Source organism: Eptesicus fuscus, chromosome 6 (assembly GCF_027574615.1).
Source record: "Eptesicus fuscus isolate TK198812 chromosome 6, DD_ASM_mEF_20220401, whole genome shotgun sequence".
Taxonomy (NCBI): domain Eukaryota; kingdom Metazoa; phylum Chordata; class Mammalia; order Chiroptera; family Vespertilionidae; genus Eptesicus; species Eptesicus fuscus.
Window position 1 is genome coordinate 18,367,096 of NC_072478.1, and position 22,456 is coordinate 18,389,551.

A 22,456-nucleotide genomic window follows, 5' to 3' on the forward strand; every position below is an offset into this window, starting at 1 on the left:
GATCAGACCTAACACCCTGGCGCTTCCCTGCCCAAACCTAGTCAGCCCTCTGGAGCTCAGAACCCGCCCAGTAGGTTAGGATAGTGAGAATTACAGTTAGTATTTAGGAACGTTGGTTTTGTGCCCACCAGTGTTTGTGGAAACAGTTATAAAAGAAAACCATATAAAACGTTTAATCACCATGACAACCCACTGAGGTAGGTACTACTGTTTAACCACGTTTTGTTTTGTTTTGTCTTTAAATCCTCACCCGAGTATATTTTTACCATTGATTTTTAGAGTGGAAGGGAGGGAGGAGGTGAGAGAGAGAAAGCCACGTGAGAGAGAGACACATCAATTGGTAGCCTCCTGCAAAAAACCCCCAAGCTGGGGATCAAACCTGTGACACTGAGCCAAAACAGCCAGGGCTGATTAACCACATTTTATGGTGAGAAAACAGGCCAGAGGGGCTAAGTGACTGCATCAGTGTTTTAAAGCCTTTCATTTCTCCTTTTGATTCCCTAGCTCCCTTCCCCAAGATGAGATCTTGAGGCAAATACCAAAACAAGTCAGGTAGTTAAACTGCCGTCTGCTAAATCTTAAGATTACTTCCTTCAGATCACTTCTTCCTTCCTATCCCCTGGCAAGTACTACCCTGGATTAATTGAAACATTGAATGCTAAGTGGAGTTTTTTAATGTCAATGGCTCTCCACTTCTGACCAAATGATGTTCAAGCTCTCATCAAGCTGCGTACCTTGCAGCTTTCCTATATTTTTCCTTTAGGCAATGTACAGAAAACCTTTTCCAGGCAGGCCTGTGCTTTCCTAACTAAAGCACCAGGGACCATCTTTCCTACTCCTATTCATCTATTAATATCCTACTCATTCATTCTTCACAGTCCGGCTCATGATTGGGAATAACAAAGGACAGGAGCTTTTGAGTTACCGAGGCAAAGCGCTCTCACTGTAACAAAGAGATCATAATCCTTATATCATGTAGTCATGGTATAAAGCTAATAAATGAAATTTGCTCAATTCGTGGCACAATTATCTCTCCATCCCATTTAACATTCGTTGAACCAAAATGCCTTTTATGTCCCCACACATTCTAAAATTCACACCAATTACAGTTTATGTAAAAATTTATTTGACCAAAATGTAGAAAAAGTGATACTATTACATATGATACAGTTGCAAGAATCTAAATGGAAAGTGTGGGTTTTATTCAATTGCACAATTTGCTAGTGTATCTCCTGGGTAGTGTGATGCATAATAAATAGGAGTGAGGGGCAGAGGAGTCCAAAAAGCTAGAATCAGGGTGATTTTTAGGCAGAACTGTAAACTTGAGTTACCCCCCTCACTGCTGGGGAATATGGAATGTTTCAGCTGAGATGTTAACCAAGAAAGCAAAAATGTAACAAAGCCAAAATGTGCAGCCCTGTCTACAGAATACTCCATATCCAGTTGAATCAGGAGTTTCCTGGTCTTTTATTAACTTGGTCCTGACGAAGGAATTAAAGCCCTAAATAAGTAAATCTTCAATTTACCATTCCCAAAGTACAGAGGAGATAAGTTAGGCCGATTACATTATCTCTTCGGCCAGAGAGGACCCTTCTGCCCGGTATTTAAGAGAAAAATACTCTTGCTCAATTATTGAAGGCTAGCAGTCTTTTTGGTATGGCTTCCTGAACAGGACTGAATTCATTCCTGCTGAGTGGATGGCCTCAAATAAGAGTAAATGTTATATTTCCCAAGCATTCTCATACTGTTTGCTCAAAGGATGTTCTGCACAGTAGAGTGTGGAAAAGAGCCAAAATGATTGATCTATCTATGGTTTATCACTTCCCACAATAGCCTCTCCCCCAACTTTTTTTTGCTCTGGATGGAAAATCCCCACCCATTTTAATGTGATGGTCCCTGGCCTCCTATAGTGTGTCCAACGGTGGCCCAGTGGTTCTATTCTTCAACCTTTTAAATTGGCCAGTGACTAGATAGATACTAGAGTCTGTGTTTTGGAAGTGTGGGGTTGTTTAATCTCCCAGAAACCATATGCCCTCAGTCTTAAGAGACTAATGTTCAATAGGAAACACCCTGACTAGCTTAGGAATAAATGCAATTTAAGGATAAAAATAGAGCTAAAAAAATCTGGTGCCATTTGGGGAAGAGGGGAAGGAATTAGATTTAACTGATGCTCAAAGCTTCTCTGATACAAAATATTTGGTCACATACTCATAATTTGCTTAGATGCAGTAACAAAAGAAACTTCTTACAAGAGAAGAGAAAGAAACGGAGGTCTGGAGCTTCTGTTGGAACAAGACTCTTCTGTTGTGGTTATATACAGTTAAGTTCATTTAGTGTCTGATCCAGTGTCTGATGTAAGCCCACGTTCTCTTCTTTGGCCTGAGCAAGTTTTTCTGGTGAGGATTAAGAGTGGAAGAAAAATAAATTAATAAGCATCTTTTTAAAGAGGGGTGGGGGTGGGGGAGAAGGTTTCCTAAAATCCATACTGCCAGAGTATAAGTCATAGCAGAGAAAGTATTTTGCATTTTAATTATAATAGAACACCATGGAATAATAGAAATGAAGTACCAAATTTAGGAGTCAGATCAGATTGCTGGATAAAATACAAGGCGTTCAGCTGAATTTGAATTTCAGGTACACAAACTTTTTAGTATAAGTATATGCCAAATATTGCATGAGATATACATATACCAAAAAATTATTCATTGCCTATCTGAAATTCAAATTTAACTGGGCGTTCTGTACTTTAATCTGCTACATCTGGCAATCCTAAAGTCAGAACACCTGGATTTACGTCCCAGCTGTGCCAATGAAGTAAGCCATTTAACCTTTCTAGGTCTGTTTCTCCATCTGTCAAATGGGGATAACAATATTACTGTGTGGTATGGGGGTTATTATGAGAAAAAATGAAAAATGCTTCAGAACTTATGAAGTGCTATACAAACATAAGATTTTAATTCCAGATATGGGTGACTTAATACATCTCCCCCCTAAATGCCAGTTAATTAGTCCTGTAACCTGTGTTTCTTTTGGAGCTTCTGGGAATGGCTGTTGAAATTCCACCCATAATTGTGTCATTGTGTCTATGTGTCCATAGCAATGTAGTCAAACCCAAGCAAACGCAACATGATTGAAATTTAAGCCAAACTATGGGTATGCTATTAAGTGATTGAGCTGATGACACAATTTTTTTTTTTTTAGAAAGTAAGATGCCATTTAGAGCTATGCATGACAGAACACGAGGGAGAACTGGTTTGCTGTGAGTGATGGCTGATAAGGGACTAGGCCAAGACTCATTAAAATACTGAAGGGAAGCAAAATGTCTCCTAAAAGGTGATAGGATCAGCTTGGAAATTTTCAGAAAGGAAAAAAGTGCACAAGATGGCAGCCTTTCAAATACAAGTGCAAAACTTTTCATTTGACCAGGCACTTAAAAAAACCAAGCCACTCTGATCTCAGAAGATTCCATCAGAACAGTGACCCAGGCCTATCCTGTCTGGAAGGATACATGTAATTGAGTGCCTACTGTGTGAGCTAATTTCTCCATTACCTCATTTAATCCTCACAATGACTAAGATACCGCCTTTATTTTGCAGAAAAGCTAAATAGCTTGTTCAAGGTCACACAGCTAATGTGGTAGAGCTAGAATCAAAACTCCGACATCCCAACTACAAATCCTGATCTCACTTCACCTTGCCACTGGATTCCTGGCATCTACTTTGTTATTGGGTCTGAGATAAAATAACTTTCCCTGTTAATTGCCCTTGAGAATCAAGACAGTCCCATAGACAGGTAGTAGTAGATCACCATAGCCCCAATCCCTGTCAATGAAGTTCCACTTAGGTGCTTAGGCAGAGTAACTGGAGAGGCAGAGCTGTAGTGTTTCAAATGGTGGAGGCGACAAATGTCTGGGAAAATCCCAGGAACAAATACACACAGAGACCAAACAGAATACACCCACCTCCACACAGTCTGTAACTTTTCCAGGGGTGGATGTATGACAATATGTGAGGGGTGTGGTTTGTATAGAAGTTCCTAGTGGATGGCAGTTAGAAACAGGGAGATGCTGGGGGCAGAAGGGTGTGGGTTGTTTAGGGGAGATGTATTTTGGAGCAATGACTATAAAGAAAAATCAGGACAGAGATTCCCACTTGAATCAAACAGGATGAGGAATAACAGGTCATAAGGACCCCACATTGATGCTAACTAGAGATTTTCATGCCTTTGTCAGGTTTGAGTGGAAGTCTGGAAGATGTGCCTTGGACATCAACATGGCAGAGTTACTGAGACAATCTGAGGTAGGGGTGGTGGAGTGCAGGGGAGGCCTGCATGGACTTGCAAGGGTTCCTGGTTCTACTTAACTCATGTATGAGGGGAGGTAGAGATTAGCATCTCGGGCAACTTTATTTGAAACTCAGAAAAGGATCACCTCACTTCCTTTCTATGGCATTCCAGCAGCTTCCACTCTCTCCCTGCTATGGGATGCTCTTTAATTCTTTGTAGGGTAGTTTTCTACAGACAAGGTATAGAGATGAAGTTCATGGGTGAACTTCTTCCCAGGACTGGGAGCTGGATAGATATTCCATGAACAATGAAAACATAGGGAACCCCAGGCACTGTCCTCAGAGTGTAAAGAGAAACAAATGCAAAAAGGCGTAGAGACCAAAATGCCGTTGCCACTGTTTGAGTCCGTAGAGCAAACCCCATTCAAGCGTAGCTTCTTTTTAGACACAAGCCTGCTGGTTGCTGCAAGTTCTGCTGACTCTTTGAGGCTGCTTAAGAGGGTGGATGTATCTCCACTCAAAACAATTTCTGTTTAAGGAAAAACAGTTACTGGTAGATACAGAGTCTGAGAGCTCGTGCCAAATTGGCTTTTGTTTTCATGTCACCAGAAAATAATCACATGGGCATAATTTTCTTTCTGAAATGAGCTCTTCATTTGAACCACCCACATCAAGGGCACCACAGCTACTACGGCTCAAGAGCGGCAAGTGGAAAAAATGAAAATAAGAGGGCATGAAGATGAGGACTGCCTGTCTTTATTTCGGTCACACAGTCACAGTCACAGCAGACGGCGGCTTGAAGGGTCAAACCAGGAGGCAGGAAATGGGAACATAGGTACCACAGTGAGAAGGCAGACTTCAGTTTTGCTAGGACAGAGGACAGCACCCTGCTGCCTCTCAGAGAGAGGTCATGTCGTTGAGAGCATGGTCCAGCTCCTCGCTGATAGCCTTGTACTTGAGCTTCTGAGCGTATAGCTCGTCTAGAGGGTGGATGTCCCCAGAGAGAGAGTTCAGAAGAGGTACAGAGGACAGAATGCGAGGGTCGGAATGGCGTGCCACAGATGAGCAATGAAAGGGAGAAAAAAAAGTGAGAAAACAAAGCATGAACTAGGAGGAAGTTGTGTCTTATGGAAAACAAACAAGAAAACAAAAGATGGACAGAGTGATTTCTAAGCATTTTGAAGTTCTACTGGGGATTCGTCATAACCTTTAAAAAGAATGGTGACTACAAAAGCACAGGTCACTAGTCTCCTGCCCTGGGTTGTTTCTGACTTTCAATGATGTCACCTGGTTAAAGGTCATACTTGGGAAGGAGGGCAATTCTCCTTATATGGAAGCCTCACTTCCCAAACCAAACTCGGGGCACATGGTCTGCGGAATAAGTTTTGTACCTTTTCTAGGTGAAAGAGGCAGCTTGGGAGATTCTGTCTGAACCCCAAGATCTGGAATTCCAGAATTATTTCATGAAGAACACAGGACAGAATTTTTTAAAAAGTTGGAACTCTACAAGGAATTCTGGAATCTGTGGGGGCACCAGGCTTGCAGACTGGCGTCTTTATTTAGTCCCTACGTTCTCTATATTTCCGTTGTCTCATATAGTGATAAGCTCAGCTCTCTGGGAGAGAGCTTCTGTAAAAATGCAAGGCATCTGGAAAATGCAAGGCATCTCTCAGAAATGAAGAAATGGAAGAAAATTCTAAAGACATTTAAAAAAAATCAGCCATATTTGGGTCTTTGTACTCACACGTGGAGCTAATTAACCAAAAATACTTTATTTCTCAAAAAATGGCAGCCTGAGTCTGAATTTGATTTGCACTATCTGATTGCAATGCTCCAGACTTCCAGATGTGACATCACTTTGCACTTACTATCCTAAACTGAACGTAGCCCAACTTAGTCCCTGCACAGACTTCCCCCAACAACCCATGGATGTGTCAGGTAGGGGGAGACAGAGCAAACAAAATTAGATGGCAATTTCATACCTTCCAGGTCATCAATAGATTTTTCCAGTTTTGCAACTGTTCTCTCTGCAAATTCAGCACGGGTCTCGGCCTAAAGGAAAAGACGAGAGTTACTATGATTGCTCCAAGACCAGCGCCAGGAGAAACTTGACCAGTTGGGTGTGATCACTCACCTCTTTCAGTTTGTCAGACAGAAGTTTAATTTCTTCTTCATATTTATCCTCCTTTTCAGAATACTGTGGGAGAAACCAAAATACTGCTTTTAAAAAAAGGAGAGAAAAAGGCATACAGAATGCTGGTTCCCTACTCCTTGGAATAAAGTGTGCTTGAACATGCCTAAGAAGTAAAGTAGAGGCAGGCAGAAGAAATGTGTGCAAAACTCAGGGAATCTGTGGGAGACTCCTCTGGGATGGTACTGAGCTGATAACGAGCTAAAAGTGTGATGAAGGTGAGGCCAGTGATAGAATGGAAATGCATGCTATTCAAGGCCCTTCACATCTATATTTCCAATCCCATTTCCCACCAATTTCCTCAAGATGCTATCTATTTCCTCAACAAATTTTGTGTACTTTCTGGTCTCCCAGCTCTGTCTATCATGGGGACCCGGGGACAGAATGCTCTTTTCCTAATTACCACCTGTTAGAAATCATGTGTCTTTTAAGGCCCAATTCAGATGAATATTAATATTTACCAACTGCTTGCAATGTTGCTAGATAGCCTCAATCCCATTTTACAGATGAGTAAAGAGGTCATTTGTCTAGGGTCACATGACTATCAAATGACCAAGCCATGAGACTGGAATCTGACCCTGGAATTTGAGCTCCCGGCCATCATTATGTTCTGCAGCCTTTTTTAAGGTCACCTCCTCATGACACCTTTCCCAACTTTCCAAGGTCCCTCTGTTGAAATTCCAAAGCACGTTGTTATCGTGTTGGTCTCTGCCACTCAATTTGACTCTGAGCTCTCACAGAAGCAGAGGCCACACTGAGCTCTCACAGAAGAAGCCACATTGTCATGTATGCTTGGATTTCATGTATTCCCCAAATATCCGTATCAAATATATGCCAAGCACAAGACTAGGACTAATGATATAGCTCTAAACAAGTCAGCTATGGGACCCAATCCTTGAAGTTTACAATCTAGAAAGGAAGGCATGTAATTGAGTAATTATGATGGATGAGATCAATCATCATGATAGGAAAAGATGTAGGTGGGGCTACGAAGCCAAGAGACGCCTAACCTAGATGAGCAATCAGGGCAGGCTTCTCAGAAGAAGGGCTGTTTAAGCAAAGACCTGAAGGATGGATAGGTTACCAAGCAAAGAGAAAAGGAAAGGTTGCTTCCGACAGCAGGTTTAAAGAACTGGCAGTGATGAGAGAACATGGAATGTTTGTGAAACTGAAGTTCAATGCTACTGGAGGATAGTAGAAGGAGTTTGAGGAAGCGACGAGGATGGGGAATTCAGCGGGGTAAGCCGAGGAAGACTACACGTTGCTCCTAATGTGATTCTATCCTGTAGTGACCACTCTGGATGCTGTTTCCGCCTAAAAAGCCCTATCCCACTTTTGATATCTGCTGCTCAATCTTCAATAAGGTATTTCTGGAAGAACCAAGGGATCCAAGTGAGAGTGGGGCTCTGTATTTATAGGATTATACTCAGATCTCCCCAGGAAAAGCCTGACCAGGCATTAATCTCACATTCCATCTCCACCCTCATAAGAATTGGAGATAAAAGATGGTGCTAAGACCCCATGAAAGAGGGAAATCCAGCCACCAGACACCTCTTTCTGTGGGGAGAAAAACCCAGCAGCTGGGCACTAAAGCTGCTGTTAGCAAATACAGATCCCTGTTGCCCTGGCATGCTCCTGTGTACTTCTGGGGAAGAAAAGGTAAGTCCAGCCAATCACCCTCTAACTAAAGCCAACCAACCTTTTCAGAGGCAGCCTCCAGCGATTTCAGGTTGTTGGTGACATTCTTGAGTTCTTCTTCCAGGTCACCACATTTTCTGCACAAAGACAAAGGATTTTTATGTCTTATCTTCCCTTACAGCAGGCAATTCCCCTAACAGCAGTCTTCCAAAGGAGGAACCCACACTGCCTGGAGCCCCCCTCAAGGAACGCGGGGAAAAGGTTAATGGCCTTTTCTGAGCTGGAGCACTGTGTACTTATCAAAACCCTATCATGCCAGGCAAAGGCGCGGCAGGCAGGCTGAGGAGTATTTGGAAGGTTTATAAGTGCTCCTGGGCTCCTGCCAAGGCTGAGGCAACAGGGACTTGTGGAATCCATGATTGATGAGGCTGACTCCGGAAGGTGTAGGAATGAGATGGAGAGCGGGAGGCTGGGAGGCAGCAGTCTACACCGGACGTTACAGGAAACAAGCCCAGAATGGGTTTGCAAAACCAGACTCCTTTCAGCACTGTGGGATGCTCTGTGGAGCTGGAGGGCCCAGGGAAGGGGAATTTTTATATTTTGGAGCTTTCTGGATTCTTACCCCCTCCCCCGCCTGTCGGGGTTAATGTGTCATGGCCAAATAATGACTTCAGAAGCAAAGTATTTAAACACTGGGTGGGAGGAGGGGAGAGCTGCCTTCTATAGGTCAGCTTTCTGTTAAGAAGGCACGCCTACTGAGATAGTCTCTCTGGAAGAATGAGACTTCTCTGCTACCAGCTCTCTCACTCCTACTTCCTAATACCTTAGTGGTTAGAGTCAAGATGTGAACAGCAAGGACAAACAGTTGCCACCTCTGTCAGCCACAGAAGCAAAGAGGAGCTACAGAGCAATGAGTCCAGTTGCCCATCCACTTGACCAGAGGCCCTGGTTGGTGTAAACCAACTCCCCCCAGCTCTGACCCAAAAGTTGAGCTGGGCCCCACTCAGTTCTCTGCCACTCACAGTTCAGACACCTCGGCACGCTCCTCTGCTCTCTCCAGCTCGCCCTCCAGGATGACCAACTTACGAGCTACCTGCAGAGACAGAAAGGATTGTCGGAGACTGACACCCCCCTCCACACACACACACACACACACACACACACACACACACACACACACACACCTGCCCAACAGCCACATCTAATAGGATGCCCTCCCAGTGCAGACAGTGAGGCCACGCCCAGACTATGCCAGGGGCTTACTGCTGCTTCTCTAACTCGGTCTGGAAAACATCCACATTCTCTCCCATGGGTCCCAAGAGTGAGGCAGACAGGAGGGGAAGGAAGAGCTGAGACCATGGATGCAGGCAGAAGGGGGACTGAAGATCCATGACCAGGGACCATGATTCCCAATTTTAGCCAAACTGTGCTGAAATACGCAGCTGCGGGACAAAAAGTGATCTGGTCAGCTGACTTCCCCACCAAGTCAGACAAGCGTCACAGAATTCCCCAGGACCTTTTGGCATTGTGGAAGATACAGTTCCCAGCCAAGTGGTGTCTCTGGAAAAACAGATGTGGATACAGATGGACAGCTGACCTAACAGAGGGCTTCCTTTGGGCAGCCCCAGGATCTCCCTATCACACATCCATTTCCTCCCTACTTCCTGCTGCCGCCGCCATCTGCCAGCCCCACGCACCTCCTCGTATTTGCGGTCAGCCTCCTCTGCAATGTGCTTGGCCTCTTTGAGCTGCAACTCCTGGATCTCCATCTTCTCCTCATCTTTCATGGCCCGGTTTTCTATCACCTTCATTCCTCTGCAAGGACAACCTTGTCAATACCAATACAAACACAGTACCACGTCACCACACACCTCCACGGACCTGCACTTGTCAGACATCTGCCAAGAACCAGACTCCAAAGAGGAAATTACGGAGCTGCTCACATGTACTTTTCACCCTTACTGAACGCTGGGTACTGCTTTAAATGCCTTCAACTTCAAAACCACCCCATGAAGTGGTAGGTACACTGTCCCCATTTCACAGAAGAAGAAACCAAGGCACAGAGAGGCGAAGTGACCAGGAAGTGCAGAGCTGGAACTCAAACCTGGTGTGGTCTGACTCTGGAGTCTGTGTTCCCATTCTGAATAACCTCTGACTAGTAACAGGATGTATTTGTACTCTGTCACTACAATGTGATTAGAGATCTGGGCCAGGTTGGCTAAGGCGAGATGAATTCTGTTGCAGTGGGGGAGGTGTCACAGAAGACGTTCCAGAAGAGAGTCCACAAGTGAACAAGGAGTTATTCTTCAGTGAGGGAGCCGCACAAGAAAGCCCCAGAGAAATGTCACAACACAGCAGGAGGTCAGGGTGACTGGACTGTAAGGTGGGTGGCACTTGACAGTTTCAAAAACAAGTGAGTGGAAACCAGAACGATGAACGGATTGTAGTGGGAAGCCCAGGTAAGAGTGGGGTACCAACAAGGTGAGGGGTGAGGAGAGCCTGAAGTGGATACCTCCTGGGGACAGCTGGAAGTCTCCCATGATTCAGTTGGCTGACTCTGGCCTGTACTGCTTGGAGTGATCCAGGTAAGATCAGCACCTCCAGAAAGGCTGACCCAGGATAACATAGCAATGTGTGCCGTGCCCACCCAGAGCAAAGGAGCACATACTTCTGCTATCTAATAAATACTTCCATTTGGGCTGTCACTACCATTCTCAGCTGACTGTCACAACACCATGCACACCTGTACAAGGCCTCAAGATCAGCAGGTGAGCAAACTTGAAAAACCCTCTGTAGTCCTGGCGAGATCCAAGTGGCCAGCCCTAGGCCATGTAACAAGTGGCAGCAGGATTTGAACCTAGATCCTCCAGCTTCTGAGTGTAAAATTCCTTTTACCAAAAGACATCAGTCACCAACAAGAGTGTCACCAAAAACTTCTGGTGATACAAGTGAGAAGCAATCCCAGGCTTTCCGGGTTTGCCCTGGGGACATCCTGAAAAATGAGACATCCAGCCAGGCTGGTCTGACAGTGTGCACAGACAACAGCTAACCCAGGCCCCAGGCTCAGCCATGAGCACCTTGTGACAGGATTCTTCATATTTCCCATGGCATCCCCTCCCTCCCCCTCTCTAAGTGGCTAAAGCAGAGCCTGCCCTGGGGTCTACACCCTCATTTCGGCTGTTCCACTGCACGGGAAGAAATTTCCTGCTTGGGCAAATCCCAGAGTCGATCTCCCAGTTCCCCAGCCTCCCCCACCCTCCCTCCCACCATTGGTTTTTAATCTCCAGTTTATGGGTCACAACAGCACATTCAGGAATGAGTCCTTTGGAGGAATTCATCCTGGAAAACCACGGTGGATGGGTCAAGTGAGAATTCTGGTGGGATCGTGGTAGACACGCAATGACCACCGGCCTGGCCCACACTGTCGCCACCCAAGAAACCCATTTACACCACAGAGACAGATACTCTGTGAATCCCACAATCTGATGGGATTGTGCCAGAAAACTGTCTCCAGAAGACGGAGCACCCTGCTGGATGCCCAATGCAGTGCTCATGCCTCAGAGGTGAGGAGCACTGTCAGCTCAAGTTTGTGCATGGCCCTGACATGTTTTAGCCATCCAGTAGCCCAAAGCCTGACCAACAGCATTGTTAACAATCATATACGCATGGCCTGTTCCAAGTTTTTACCTGCCCCCTTCTCACATGACCCCGGAAATTGGTGTCTTGAGAACATGGATGAGTTGCACAATGGCTTTCAGACTCTGCAAACATCAGCTTTACAGTCATACTTGCAGTTATAGCTGCCTTTTTTTTTTTTTTTTTTACCTTCCTCTGCCTGGTGGGAGTTTTTCTCCATCACCACCACCACGACAAACAGCTCTATACACAGTGTGAGCGTTTTCAAGACGCTATCGTGCATTGTACATATGTGCGCATGTTCACATCATGTGATTACACTCACTCTCACCCCAGATCAGTGAGGTCAGCCATCCATTCAGATCTCCATTTCCCAGAAGCCGTCACCAATGCCACTGGGTTCAAAGCATCCTTACCTCTCGCTCTCATCGGCAGCCTTCTCTGCTTCTTCTAGCTTCTGCAGGGCCGTGGCCAGTCGTTCCTGAGCCCTGTCTAACTCCTCCTCAACGAGCTGGATGCGTCGATTGAGAGCTGCCACATCTCCTTCAGCCTGGGAGGTCAGAGGTGCAGCCAGGTTAGGAGGTAACAGGTGAGCAGTGGGAAGCCCCCACTCACAGTAGCCTTCCCTCAGCTAACATGATTCCCTCTACCAGAGCCCGTCCAGGAATCCAGGCAGTAAGGAATCCAGCCTTTTCTGGAGAATGTGAATTTTCTGTGTGACCTTCCCTGAAAACATGAGGGAACACGCCACTCAACGATGAGGGTGTGTGTCCCAGTATAGGATGGGTGGTCAAGTCAACACAGAAGAGAAATAAGTATACCATATGCTGTGAGAGCACAGTGCTGGCCTCTCCATGCTTGTGATTCCTAGAGAACAAGGCCAGCGGGGACCTGGCTCACCCAGTCGCAGAATCAGGTCTGCTCCCAGTCACCTCGATGGCAAGATAAATGCCAGAACACGGAGCCCTCAGTTAAATCCTGGCCATACACTGGGGGGAAGAAGGCAGCCAAGATGGAACACCATCCTTAACTAAGTCTGGCCGAGAGATGACAGGATAAAATACAGAAGAAATCTTGGTTACAAACATGGAAGAGACGTCTGAATAGTGTCATTGGCTTTTCAAGGTGTTTTCCCCCACCAGGAAGATAACGTGGTGGAGTGTGCATAAAAGCAAGAACTCCAGGATCAAAAAGTGTTGGCTCGCTTGGCCAGTTTGAGCCATGTGGCATTAGGCTGGTTGCTTCACGGCTCTGAGCCTCCCTAGCCTCTCCCTCCCTGTCTTGCTTCTTCACACTGCTGTGAGGACTGTCACTGAAGGGCAAGGTGTTGTACCTGGCCTGTGGATAAGTCCCAGCAAAGGGCAGCTTTACGGCCAGGATTTCACCTCATTTAATCCTTGAGTATCCCACCCATTTTACAGATGGAAAAACAGGCCAGGCTAGGTGACGTAGTTCTGGTTAATGTCACAGAATTGGGAAGGAATGGCCTCTTGGGCACCAGTCCAGGGCTCTTCCCTTGCTCCCTGAACCTTGAAGTCCTGGGGCAATCGAGGCCAGCCACACTCAGGAAGGGATATTGAGAATGTTTGAAAACAGGGCTGAACCAAGGGGAGACGTGAAGGCCCAGGTAAAGCCACACTGGTATCTTCATATCAAGAAAAATAAACCTCTGAATTGGGGTAGGCTGTAAAAATGAGTGGGAAACCACTCCCCTTTTCCTTTAAACAGCAAAAATATGGAGTAATAGAACGAGGCCAGAGTTGCTCCAAAACAGAGAACCAGGCATCTTTCCTCAGCTCCAGAGTTCTAGCAGCAAATGGCGGGGAAACTCCCACAAGTGTTTCTGATGGCAGCCTCCTCTGAAACACCAGTTTGGAGAATCTATTAAAAACCACTGATGAATTATTTTAAGAAATGTCACCCACCCCTTCCAATGAGTGCTTTTTATTCTTTTTAAATTAGGTGAATCTTAGCTCCTTCAGCACCTGGGGCAGGAGTTGAATTCCCCCCACTGTTTTTTAGTACAGTCATAGCGCAACCAACACCACTACTTCCAGAATATTTTCGGCACCCCAACAAGAAATCCCATACCAATTAGCAGTTAGGAATTGATGTTTAAGCTCATACAGAGTGCTTGATTTAGAAGCTGTCTTTTTTTAAAAAAAATAAGCGGCTCCTTATGTTGGGGGATTCTGAATCCTCACAACCAGGCATATATATATATATATATATATATATATATATATATATATTTATATTTATAAATATAATATATATATATATATATTTTTTTTTTGAGAAACTGCTAGTCACTGCTAGTCATTTGGGGCTCCACCCCTTCCTGCAATCAAAGCTTCTACACTCTACAAAGGATTTCCCTTATAAGGTAAAAGAGGCTTGCTAGATACATGTGGCCAAGGAACAGGAAGATGTCGGTTAATCACACAAAAATCTAAATGAAACCAGCTGTTGGAGGCAGCCCCAGAAGTCTGCCACACGCCGGCTCTTGGCTTACTCCACAGGCGACTGAGAAAGTTTTTCCCCCTTCTGGGCCCCATTCCTCTGCCCAGGAACCTTCTTCAGGCTTTCCCCCTCCTGACCAAGAGAAGCATGCTTTGAAAAGCTAACTTTTTAAGATGTCTGCAACTTTCCAAAAACATCTCTCCTCCCAAATGGATATCCCACTCCTGTCTTGGCTCGCCGGCGGAGGGCCATTTCTAAGCAGAAGTAATTGTCCTCCAGTGAGATGACTTGGGATGAGATCAGAGGGAGGATTACGCCGGTTCCGTGTGCGAAAGAGGCCAAACCAGCTACTGTTGGAGGCTTACAGGATTAAAGGCTGCGACTCAGGCCAACCCTGAAGCAGTCTGGGGCACAATACCCATGGCAATTCCACCTGGCCGAGCGTCTTCTCCATTTCTGGGGTCCCCACTCAATATTCCAGCTTTCAGGGTCCCTCGGCTTTCACCTCCCCGCCCCCTCCCCAACTTTTGAGTCTTTGAGTCTTTATACAATCAGGTGTCCTGTCCCAGGAAACTCTGAATTTTCTGCTCAACCTCCATTTTGAAAATCCACTGGATGGCCTCTTCCCTACTATGCTCCCACAACAGAACTGAGACCCCTGGAATGCAAATCAGTTTTGTGTGTCTGTCCCCCTCACCCACCCCGCATTAGACTGTGAGCTCTTCTGGGGATAGAGGGCGGGGAGAAAAACAAAAACAAAAAAGGAACCCAGCACCTACTATGTGCCAGATGCACCCAGGGAGGTTTTACTCCTGGGACCTCCCAACTACCCGAGAGAGTCGCCATTAGCATCACCCCTACTTTACAGATGGGGAGACTCCTAGGGGTTAAGTATCTAGGAGTAGGAGATGGAATTAGAATCCAGATCTCTCACCAACCCCAGGGGTTGCCACCATCTGTACCATCCATCCCGAGGGACAGTCAGGGGATGGAGAGAGGGCGGCAACCCCCTCTCATTCAGCCCCATTATCTGCCGCCTCTGGCCCCGTGACAAGCAGGAGACGGATCGCCCGCGCGAACATTCCAAGGGTCCTCTGGAGAGGGAGCCCTGGTTACCGCAGGGACCAGCCGGGAAGCGAAAGGCCGATGGCTCAAGGCTGACCGCCCCTTGCGGGGAGCAGACTCGCCGCCGCCGCCGCGCCTCTGGGAACAGCTGGGAAAGTTCAGCGGGAGCCGGGAAGCCTCCCCCCACCCCAGTCCAACCCCAGACAATGGGAGCTCGTTTCCACTCTCACTTCCCGCTCCTGGGTGCAGCCCCGGAGCCGGAAGGCTGCGCCTCGAGGTGCATGAAACCCAAGGCTGCTCCTTGGGCCCCCCGCCACCTCCGGATCCCGGCACCAGCCGGAGTCCTATGGCTGCTCGGTGCCCCTACCCCACTCGGGGATCGCCTTAGCCCTGGGCCCCATCCCCCCCATTTCCCGCTCGGCCGGCCCCTCCCAATTCGGCTTGGCGCTCCCTGCCCAGTCCCAGGCCGGGGAAGGCGGAAGGCTGCGGAGGAAGGGGGGGTCTCAGCAACCAACCCTGGGCGGGGATGGGGTGGGGGTGGGGGTCGTTTGCGGGTCCCCGATCGGGAGCGGCAGGGCCCGAGGGCGCGAAGGCGGGCTAATGCGAGGGGGAGGGGGTGGCCGGCAGCTGCGGCGGCGGCGGGCGGGCGGGCGGGAACGCGGGAAGGGAGAGGCGCCGGGAGCAGGGGAGAAAAGAGGGCGGCGGGACGCCGGAGTACGCCTTGCCGGGGGAAAGGGGAGCGCGGGGCCGGGGCGCGGGCGGGGGGCAGCTCTCACTTTCTCGCGCCGCTCGCGCTCGCCGTCCAGCTCCCGCTGCAGGCCCTGCGCGCGGTCCTCCGCCTCGTCCGCCTGCTGCTGCAGCGCCTGGATCTTGCGTTTCACCGCCTCCAGGGAGTTGAGGCCGGCCATGGCAAGGAGGCGCGGGGGCGCACGCAGCGGGCGCTCGACTTGGCTAGAATCGGCTTTGGTGAAGCTGCAGCAGCCGCGCCCCAGCCCCCGAGCCTCTGCCTGCGCCGGTGCCGCCCCCGCTCCTCCCTGCCCCAGGCCCGGCCGCCGTCGGGGCGATGAGGTCACCCGGCCCGGCCGCCGACGTCAGCACCGCTGGGGGAGGGCCTGACGTCGGCACCGCTGGCCGCAGCTGCTGGAAAGTGCCCCTTTTCGGGACTTATTTGGAGAAAGCGCAGGGAGGCACCGCCTTCCCTTCCTCCTCCTCCTGCTCCTCTTCCTCCCTGCCCCCGGCTCCTGCCCGGCCCCGCCGCATTCCTGCGAACGTACGTCCGAGGCCTTCTTCTCTGTCAGCTCCAGCTTCTCTTGTGCGTCCTTCAGGTTCTCCGAGTACTTGTCCAGCTCGTCCTCGGTCCCCTTCAGTTTCTTCTGGAGATGGGTCAGCTCCTCCTCCACCTGGGGACAGAGTGGGGAACGCGTCAGTCTGGGGCCCTGTCCCCCTGGCGCGGGATCTCCCCCCACCTTCACAAAAGTCCTCCATCCGGGCCTCCTCTGTAAAAAGTCCTCCTCTGTAAAACGGGATAGCAATGCCATGCACCACTCCATAAATGGTACCTGTGGATCTGATTTTCACACCCTTTCCTTGTCCTGGGGCCAGCTGTGCTTATCGTTTTTAGGGTTCCCCGATACTCCTGGGGAATCGGGTACAGCTTTGGAGAAACTTGAGTCCTGACACAATTTCCCAGAAATACACATTCAGTTTTGCATCCCAATTTCAGGGGTGCGACCGCCCGGAGACCTGGGTTAAAGTGAAAGGAGAAGTCTTGCCCTAGCCGGTTTGGCTCAGTGGATAGAGCATCATCCTGTGGACTGAAGGGTTCCAGGTTTGATTCCTGTCAAGGGCACATGCCCAGGTTGCGGGCTCGATCCCCAGTACGGGGCGTGCAGGAGGCAGCCAATCAATGATTCCTTCTCACCATTGATGTTTCTATCTCTCCCTCTCCCTTCCTCTCTGAAAGCAATAAAAATATATATTTAAAAAGGGGGGGGGAGTCTCATGGACCACCCCTACTTCCAGCTGACCCCCCTCTAGTTCTGCACCACCACCTCAAGCCAGAGAACCTGTCTAAGTGTATGTTTGTCCCCTCCCTGCCTAGAACCTGTCATGGCTCCCCATTGCCCAAGACAGTGGTTTTCACACCATCTCACAAAAATACCATGAAAGGTTTAAGGGCTCAGACGGCCCCCATTCCTGGACTTTGGGGGCTTGGCTATAAGAGAGCTACCCTTCAGAAACCACTTTCTTCTGAGGCTCAGATTACATATTTTAAATTCTTGCACATGTGGCTTTAATTTTAATAAAAACGTTCCCTACATTTCCCAAATTTTGAGTCATCTTTGTTTATCCTGAGAGTCTTGGCCCCCTCCCTACACCCGGTTTGAGAAGCTCAGGTCTGTGGCAGACAAACCACACACCCTTCACCTCTCCATTCCTCTTGCCACCCCCAGCCCATCAGAGAGGGTCAGCTCAGGAACACCCCAGGTTGCACCTCCCCGTGCCCCTAATTCTGGGCTGAGGTGGTTAGTTCAAGTCATGCTTGGATCAGGCTTGTCACTTGGGTAGTTTGACTCCTGATCCTGTCCATGCTCCCAGCAGCCCGCTCGGGCTCCCTCCATCCTCCTGCTTCCTCTTCACAGCAGGAAGCCCAAAGCCGCAGAGTAACTTTCCCCGGTCACACAGCACAGGAACTGAATCCCCTCTAAACGGGTCCTCTCGCCAGGCCTGCTTTCCTGCATCCCTCTCTGACTTCCTTCTCGTCCTTCCGGAAGAGGGTATGTTACAAGCTGCTGTTCCTGCAGCTTTTAGATCAAACTGGGAATCTGATCTGGGTTACATGTTCACTAGTGAGATGTGCAAAATATGGGAATGTGTGTGTGTGTGTGTGTGTGTGTGTGCGCGTGCGCGCGTGCACGTGCAAGTTCTTAAAAGGGCCCCTGTCCCAAGGTGGCATCACCTAGCCTCCCATCCCGGAACCCCTGAGTGTCCCACGATGAGCTGGAAATGGTGAAGGGGTTAGAGGATCGGAGGAGGGGGAGGGTGGCAGCAGCTCAGGCCTAAATCAGGGTCTATGGGCCTTGATCTTGACCTCTAGGCAAGAAGCCTGACTCCAAGCCCCAGCTGTATCCCCCCTGTCCCCTTTTCTAACCTCAGTTTCTTCTGCAAAATGGAAGCCTTGACGTGGTGGTCTCCGAGTGCCCATCCAGCTACAAAGATGATGGGGGTTTGATGACCTTTTCTGGCAAAATGTGTACAACGGGTGGGGACTGGGATAAAGTGGGCAATGGTCTATGAAGCAATTAGAATGTGCCCATGTTATAGAAGGGTAAACTGAGACCCCAAATGAGGGAGGGACTTGCCCCAGGCCATACAGATGGGGGATTTGAACCCTTGTCTAACTGACTCCAAGTTGATTCGCTTGACCACTAGGTTATGCTTTGCCCACTGTCCAGCACAGCCTTCTCCCACTGACCTTCCATACCCAGCGCCAAAGCCCACTCTGCTGGGGGGTTTGCCTGGCTGTTCTGGACAGAGCCCTTGTCACCCCCTTGGCCCCTCCAGTCCCTGTCCCTCCCTGGTCTAGCCCTACCCTGGAGGCAGGGAACCTCCCTCTGTGTTTGGCTCCATCTCCCCCAGCCTGGGGCTCCTTGGGAGTCAGGCCTGGGGCTAAGGTCACTCTGGGCCCCAGCATCACCCAGCACCGACCCCTGGAGGAACTTCTCAGAATGAATCAACGACACAGCCCCAACCCCTAAATGGTTGGAGTTGGTGTGAAAAATAAGACTGACGCTAATCAGTTCCTTTCCCTCTGAATTCCACACGTAAAGCACGTGCAGGTGCGTGGCACCTTGCTGGTGGGCGGAGCCTCGCCCCGGCTCTGGGAGGTCTCGGATAAGTCACTTCCTCCTCAGGTTCCCTGTCGGTAAACCAGCTGGGAGGGTCATGGACTACACACCTTAGTCCCCGTAAATGGGGGCTTCGGACAGGGCTGAGGCAGGATGCGGGGTCAAAGGCCAGTTGTGGCGGATGTCACTGCCCTGGGAGAGGAGCGGGCAGGAAGCAGGCGGGCAGGACCTCTTGGTCCCATTCCCACACTCAGCAGTCGGGGTGGGGGTGGGGTCAGAGGGGCCTGGAATCTGGACTTTGCTGCAGGGTCCTCAGGGCTTCCTCTGAAGCAGGCGGCACTCTGGGTAAGTTGAGTCCCTTGTCGGCCCCCTGCCTCTGTCCCCAGGCAGGACTGCCCATTGGCCCCATGGGGCTCTGGCTTTCGCTTTGGACCTCTGGAGTCTTGGGTTTCATGCCGGGCCATCGGGAGCACCATTTGCCCCCATTTCTCAGATGAAAACACTGAGGGCTCAGAGGGGGTCAGCAACGTGCTCTGAGTCACAAAAGCTAGATGATCCGGTCTGGATTTGAGCACAGTCCACCCGAGTGGGAGGCTTTGTGGGGGAAAACAGAATGAAAATCTAGCTGGAGGCCAGAGAACCTGTCCCTGCCGCCTTGGCCACACAGCTGCCTGGAGACTTTGAGGACCCCTCCCTTTTGAACTTGTGTCTGCCTTGGTAGAGTGTATTATAGCAGTCACTCACACCTTAGTGAAAATTAGAGCCATCGAGTTGTTTTTCTCTGCTAAGCTCCTCTTGGTGAGGGCTGCATGATCTGTGGCAGCAGGCAGCTCAGGGCCAGCACAGGATGGGCGGCTGTGTTTGTCCAGGAGGGGCCCAGGGCGGGAGGAGGGGCGTTGGTGGCAGGGAGGGCTGAGGTGGAGCTGCCCTACACAGATGTGTCACAGCCCCAGGAAGTAGGGAGGGGCAGGAAACAACCTTGCATTTATTGAGCGCTTACTTTGTGCCAGGTGCAGCGCCAGGGACTCTACCCGCACAGTCACCTCGAATCCTCTCGCGGCTACGAGGGAGGTGCCGCTGTCACTTCCCCACTTCTCACTTGAGGCCACTAAGGCACTGAGAGAGGTAAAGGCATTGCTCCAGGTGCTCAGTGGCCAAGCTTCCACAGGCCAGTCTGGGCTCAGAGACTGTGCTTTTACCTGCCAAGCTGGCCTGGCGCCCGGGCTGGGCAGGGCTGGGCACTTGGTGTCGCTGTCCTGGGCAGTTCTTGGGGCTCATTTGAGACCCTGATGCTCCCGAGGACTTGGCCATCGACTCAGGGGAGGTGCATGAGCCCTGTGGGGGGCAGGGCACTATGGAAGGGGCAGGACCCCGCCCTCCTCTCACTGGCTGCTCTGGCCACCTAGACCCGAGGACTGACTTCTGCTCTGGACTGCCCAGCCCAGCCTCTGCCATTGCTCCTGTTAGCTTCCTGATGTCCCCTCATTGCCGGAGCCCCCTGGGACTCTTGTCCCCGAAGCCCTGCCTTGTCCTGCCAGGTTCATAGCGGGGACAGCAGGGGTAGCCTGATAAGCAGAGCCTCATGGAGAGTCTCAGATCTCCACGCACCCGGGTCTCCAGACCTTCCCCACCTCAGAAAGGGAAAGTGACCTCTGGGGACTTGGGTTCCTGCCCGGCCATCGGAAGGCACCCGCGGCCTCACCAGCCGCCCCTGCAGCCAGGCACAGCTAACCCCACCACACACCACACGTGGCCACCCTCCCAGGGCAGTCACCAACGTGGATCCACAGGCCACAGTCACAGGGGCACAGGTCACCCCTCCCCCACAGCTTTGCATTGCCCCCCTCACCTCAACAGGAACATGCGCACGCGCGCGCGCGCACACACACACACACGCACGCACGCACGCACGCACGCGCGCACGCAGTAGCCCCAGCATGCACACACATGCCAGCCCCAATAGAGTCACCTCAACACACACACTCGTTCTGACACTCGCACATTCCATTAGTCGGGCCACCTTTTGCACAAGCGCACGCGCAGCCAGCCTCTCCCCCAGACACAACCCCACACTGACCCCACCATTCACACACATCCACACTCTTTCACACCCACTTTCCAACAGCCACACGCTCATACCTCTCTGCACACCCTCATTTTCACAGCCACCATCATCCCTCCACACTCTCTCCAGTGGAAACACACACACACACACACACACACACACACACACACACACAGAAATGCTCAAACACACACAAATACACTTACACACAGCGTCCCCCTGTATCTCTTTGTCTCTCTCCCTCTATTTCTTCAGGTTCCTCTCTCTCTCTCTCTCTCTCTCTCTCTCTCTCTCTCTCTCTCTTTCTCTCCACCCTATCCAGTACACATACACCCACCTGACACACTCACCCCAAAACACCTACACTCACTCGTACATTTGCACACACACATCCTGTACAAACAGACACCCCTGCTTACTTGCTTGGCTCCGGCTGGTCCTGTTGGGTGGGTCCTGTCACCTCTCTCTCCCAGCCCAGGGACCCCCCTCCAGGGAAGACAATGATCCCCTCACTCTTCCTTAGCTGGGGCATCACCCCCTTATCCCCTTCCTAACCTCCAGGTACCAAGGTTTCTGAGAGCCCCACCCTCAGCCCAGAGCTTCGCCAGCTCAGAGAGGGCACGGGGCCGCCTGGTGCGGCCCAGCGGCCGGGCCCTCACCTGCTTGCACTTCTCCTCCGCAGCTTTCTTATCTGACTCGGCCTGCTCGGCTCGGTCGATGGCATTCTCCTTGTCCAGTTTCAGCATCTGCATCTTCTTCTTGATGGCCTCCATGGCTGGGTGGAGAGGGGCGCAGGTGGTGGGTCTGAGGCGGGATCTGTGGCTGGGCTCAGTGAACAGCAGGGTGGAGTGGAAGCCCTTATAGCCTCCCCAGGGTGTGCCGCCCTGCCGGGGCGAGTCTTGGAGGAGGCCCAAGCCCAGGCTGGCCGGGCCAGCCGCCACTCGCTCGCTCAGGAGAACTTGGCCAGCTCACCAGGCACCCGCAGCCCGTACCTTATTTGGGCCTAGGATTTTCTCAAAGGAAAAAAAAAGGCCGAACCCATTTCCATTTTTAACCTGGTGACACTGGTCCCACCTGAACCTGGGGGCACAGTGCTGGCCCAGGAGGATCCCCTGTGGCCTGCTGGTGGGCCTCAATTTCCACATCTGTGGTTGGGAGGGCCGAAGAGGACTGTGGGTGGGTACAGAGTGGGCCGGGAGGCTCCTGTCCTCCCTGCTCCTCCCCTCCAGGTACTGCCTCCAGGAATTGGGGTCAGGCCCCCATCCCA

General features: G+C 50.3%; 1 protein-coding gene across 5 annotated transcripts; it reads right to left on the reverse strand.

The window, feature by feature from the left end:
- Positions 1 to 1,103: 1,103 nt before the first annotated feature.
- TPM4 (tropomyosin 4) lies at positions 1,104 to 22,034 on the reverse strand. Of its 5 annotated transcripts, XR_008556298.1 has the most exons (10): positions 21,849 to 22,034; positions 16,551 to 16,676; positions 12,165 to 12,298; positions 9,810 to 9,927; positions 9,135 to 9,205; positions 8,174 to 8,249; positions 6,418 to 6,480; positions 6,266 to 6,335; positions 5,123 to 5,263; positions 2,330 to 2,393 (listed from the first exon to the last, which is right to left on the reverse strand). XR_008556298.1 is itself a non-coding variant. In XM_008157829.3 (9 exons), the coding sequence occupies exons 1-9, from the start codon at positions 21,960 to 21,962 to the stop codon at positions 2,311 to 2,313; spliced, it is 855 nt and encodes a 284-aa protein (XP_008156051.1). In that variant the 5' UTR covers positions 21,963 to 22,034; the 3' UTR covers positions 1,104 to 2,310. The 5 variants fall into 5 exon arrangements, 4 of the variants coding, with proteins under 4 accessions (XP_008156051.1, XP_008156052.1, XP_054573283.1 ...); XM_008157829.3 differs by lacking the exon at positions 5,123 to 5,263 and having other exon boundaries at positions 1,104 to 2,393; XM_054717308.1 differs by lacking the exon at positions 2,330 to 2,393 and having other exon boundaries at positions 5,024 to 5,263.
- Positions 22,035 to 22,456: the final 422 nt, after the last annotated feature.

What these genes read in the sequence shown, in the direction of transcription:
- TPM4 (XM_008157829.3), bottom strand. Translation starts at nt 21,962, where the DNA reads ATGGAGGCCATCAAGAAGAAGATGCAGATGCTGAAACTGGACAAGGAG. An exon ending in GCTGCCGATGAGAGCGAGAG is followed by an intron (nt 9,928 to 12,164) that starts GTAAGGATGCTT and finishes TTGTCCTTGCAG; the next exon opens with AGGAATGAAGGTGATAGAAA. An exon ending in CGTGCCGAGGTGTCTGAACT is followed by an intron (nt 8,250 to 9,134) that starts GTGAGTGGCAGA and finishes GTCTTTGTGCAG; the next exon opens with AAAATGTGGTGACCTGGAAG.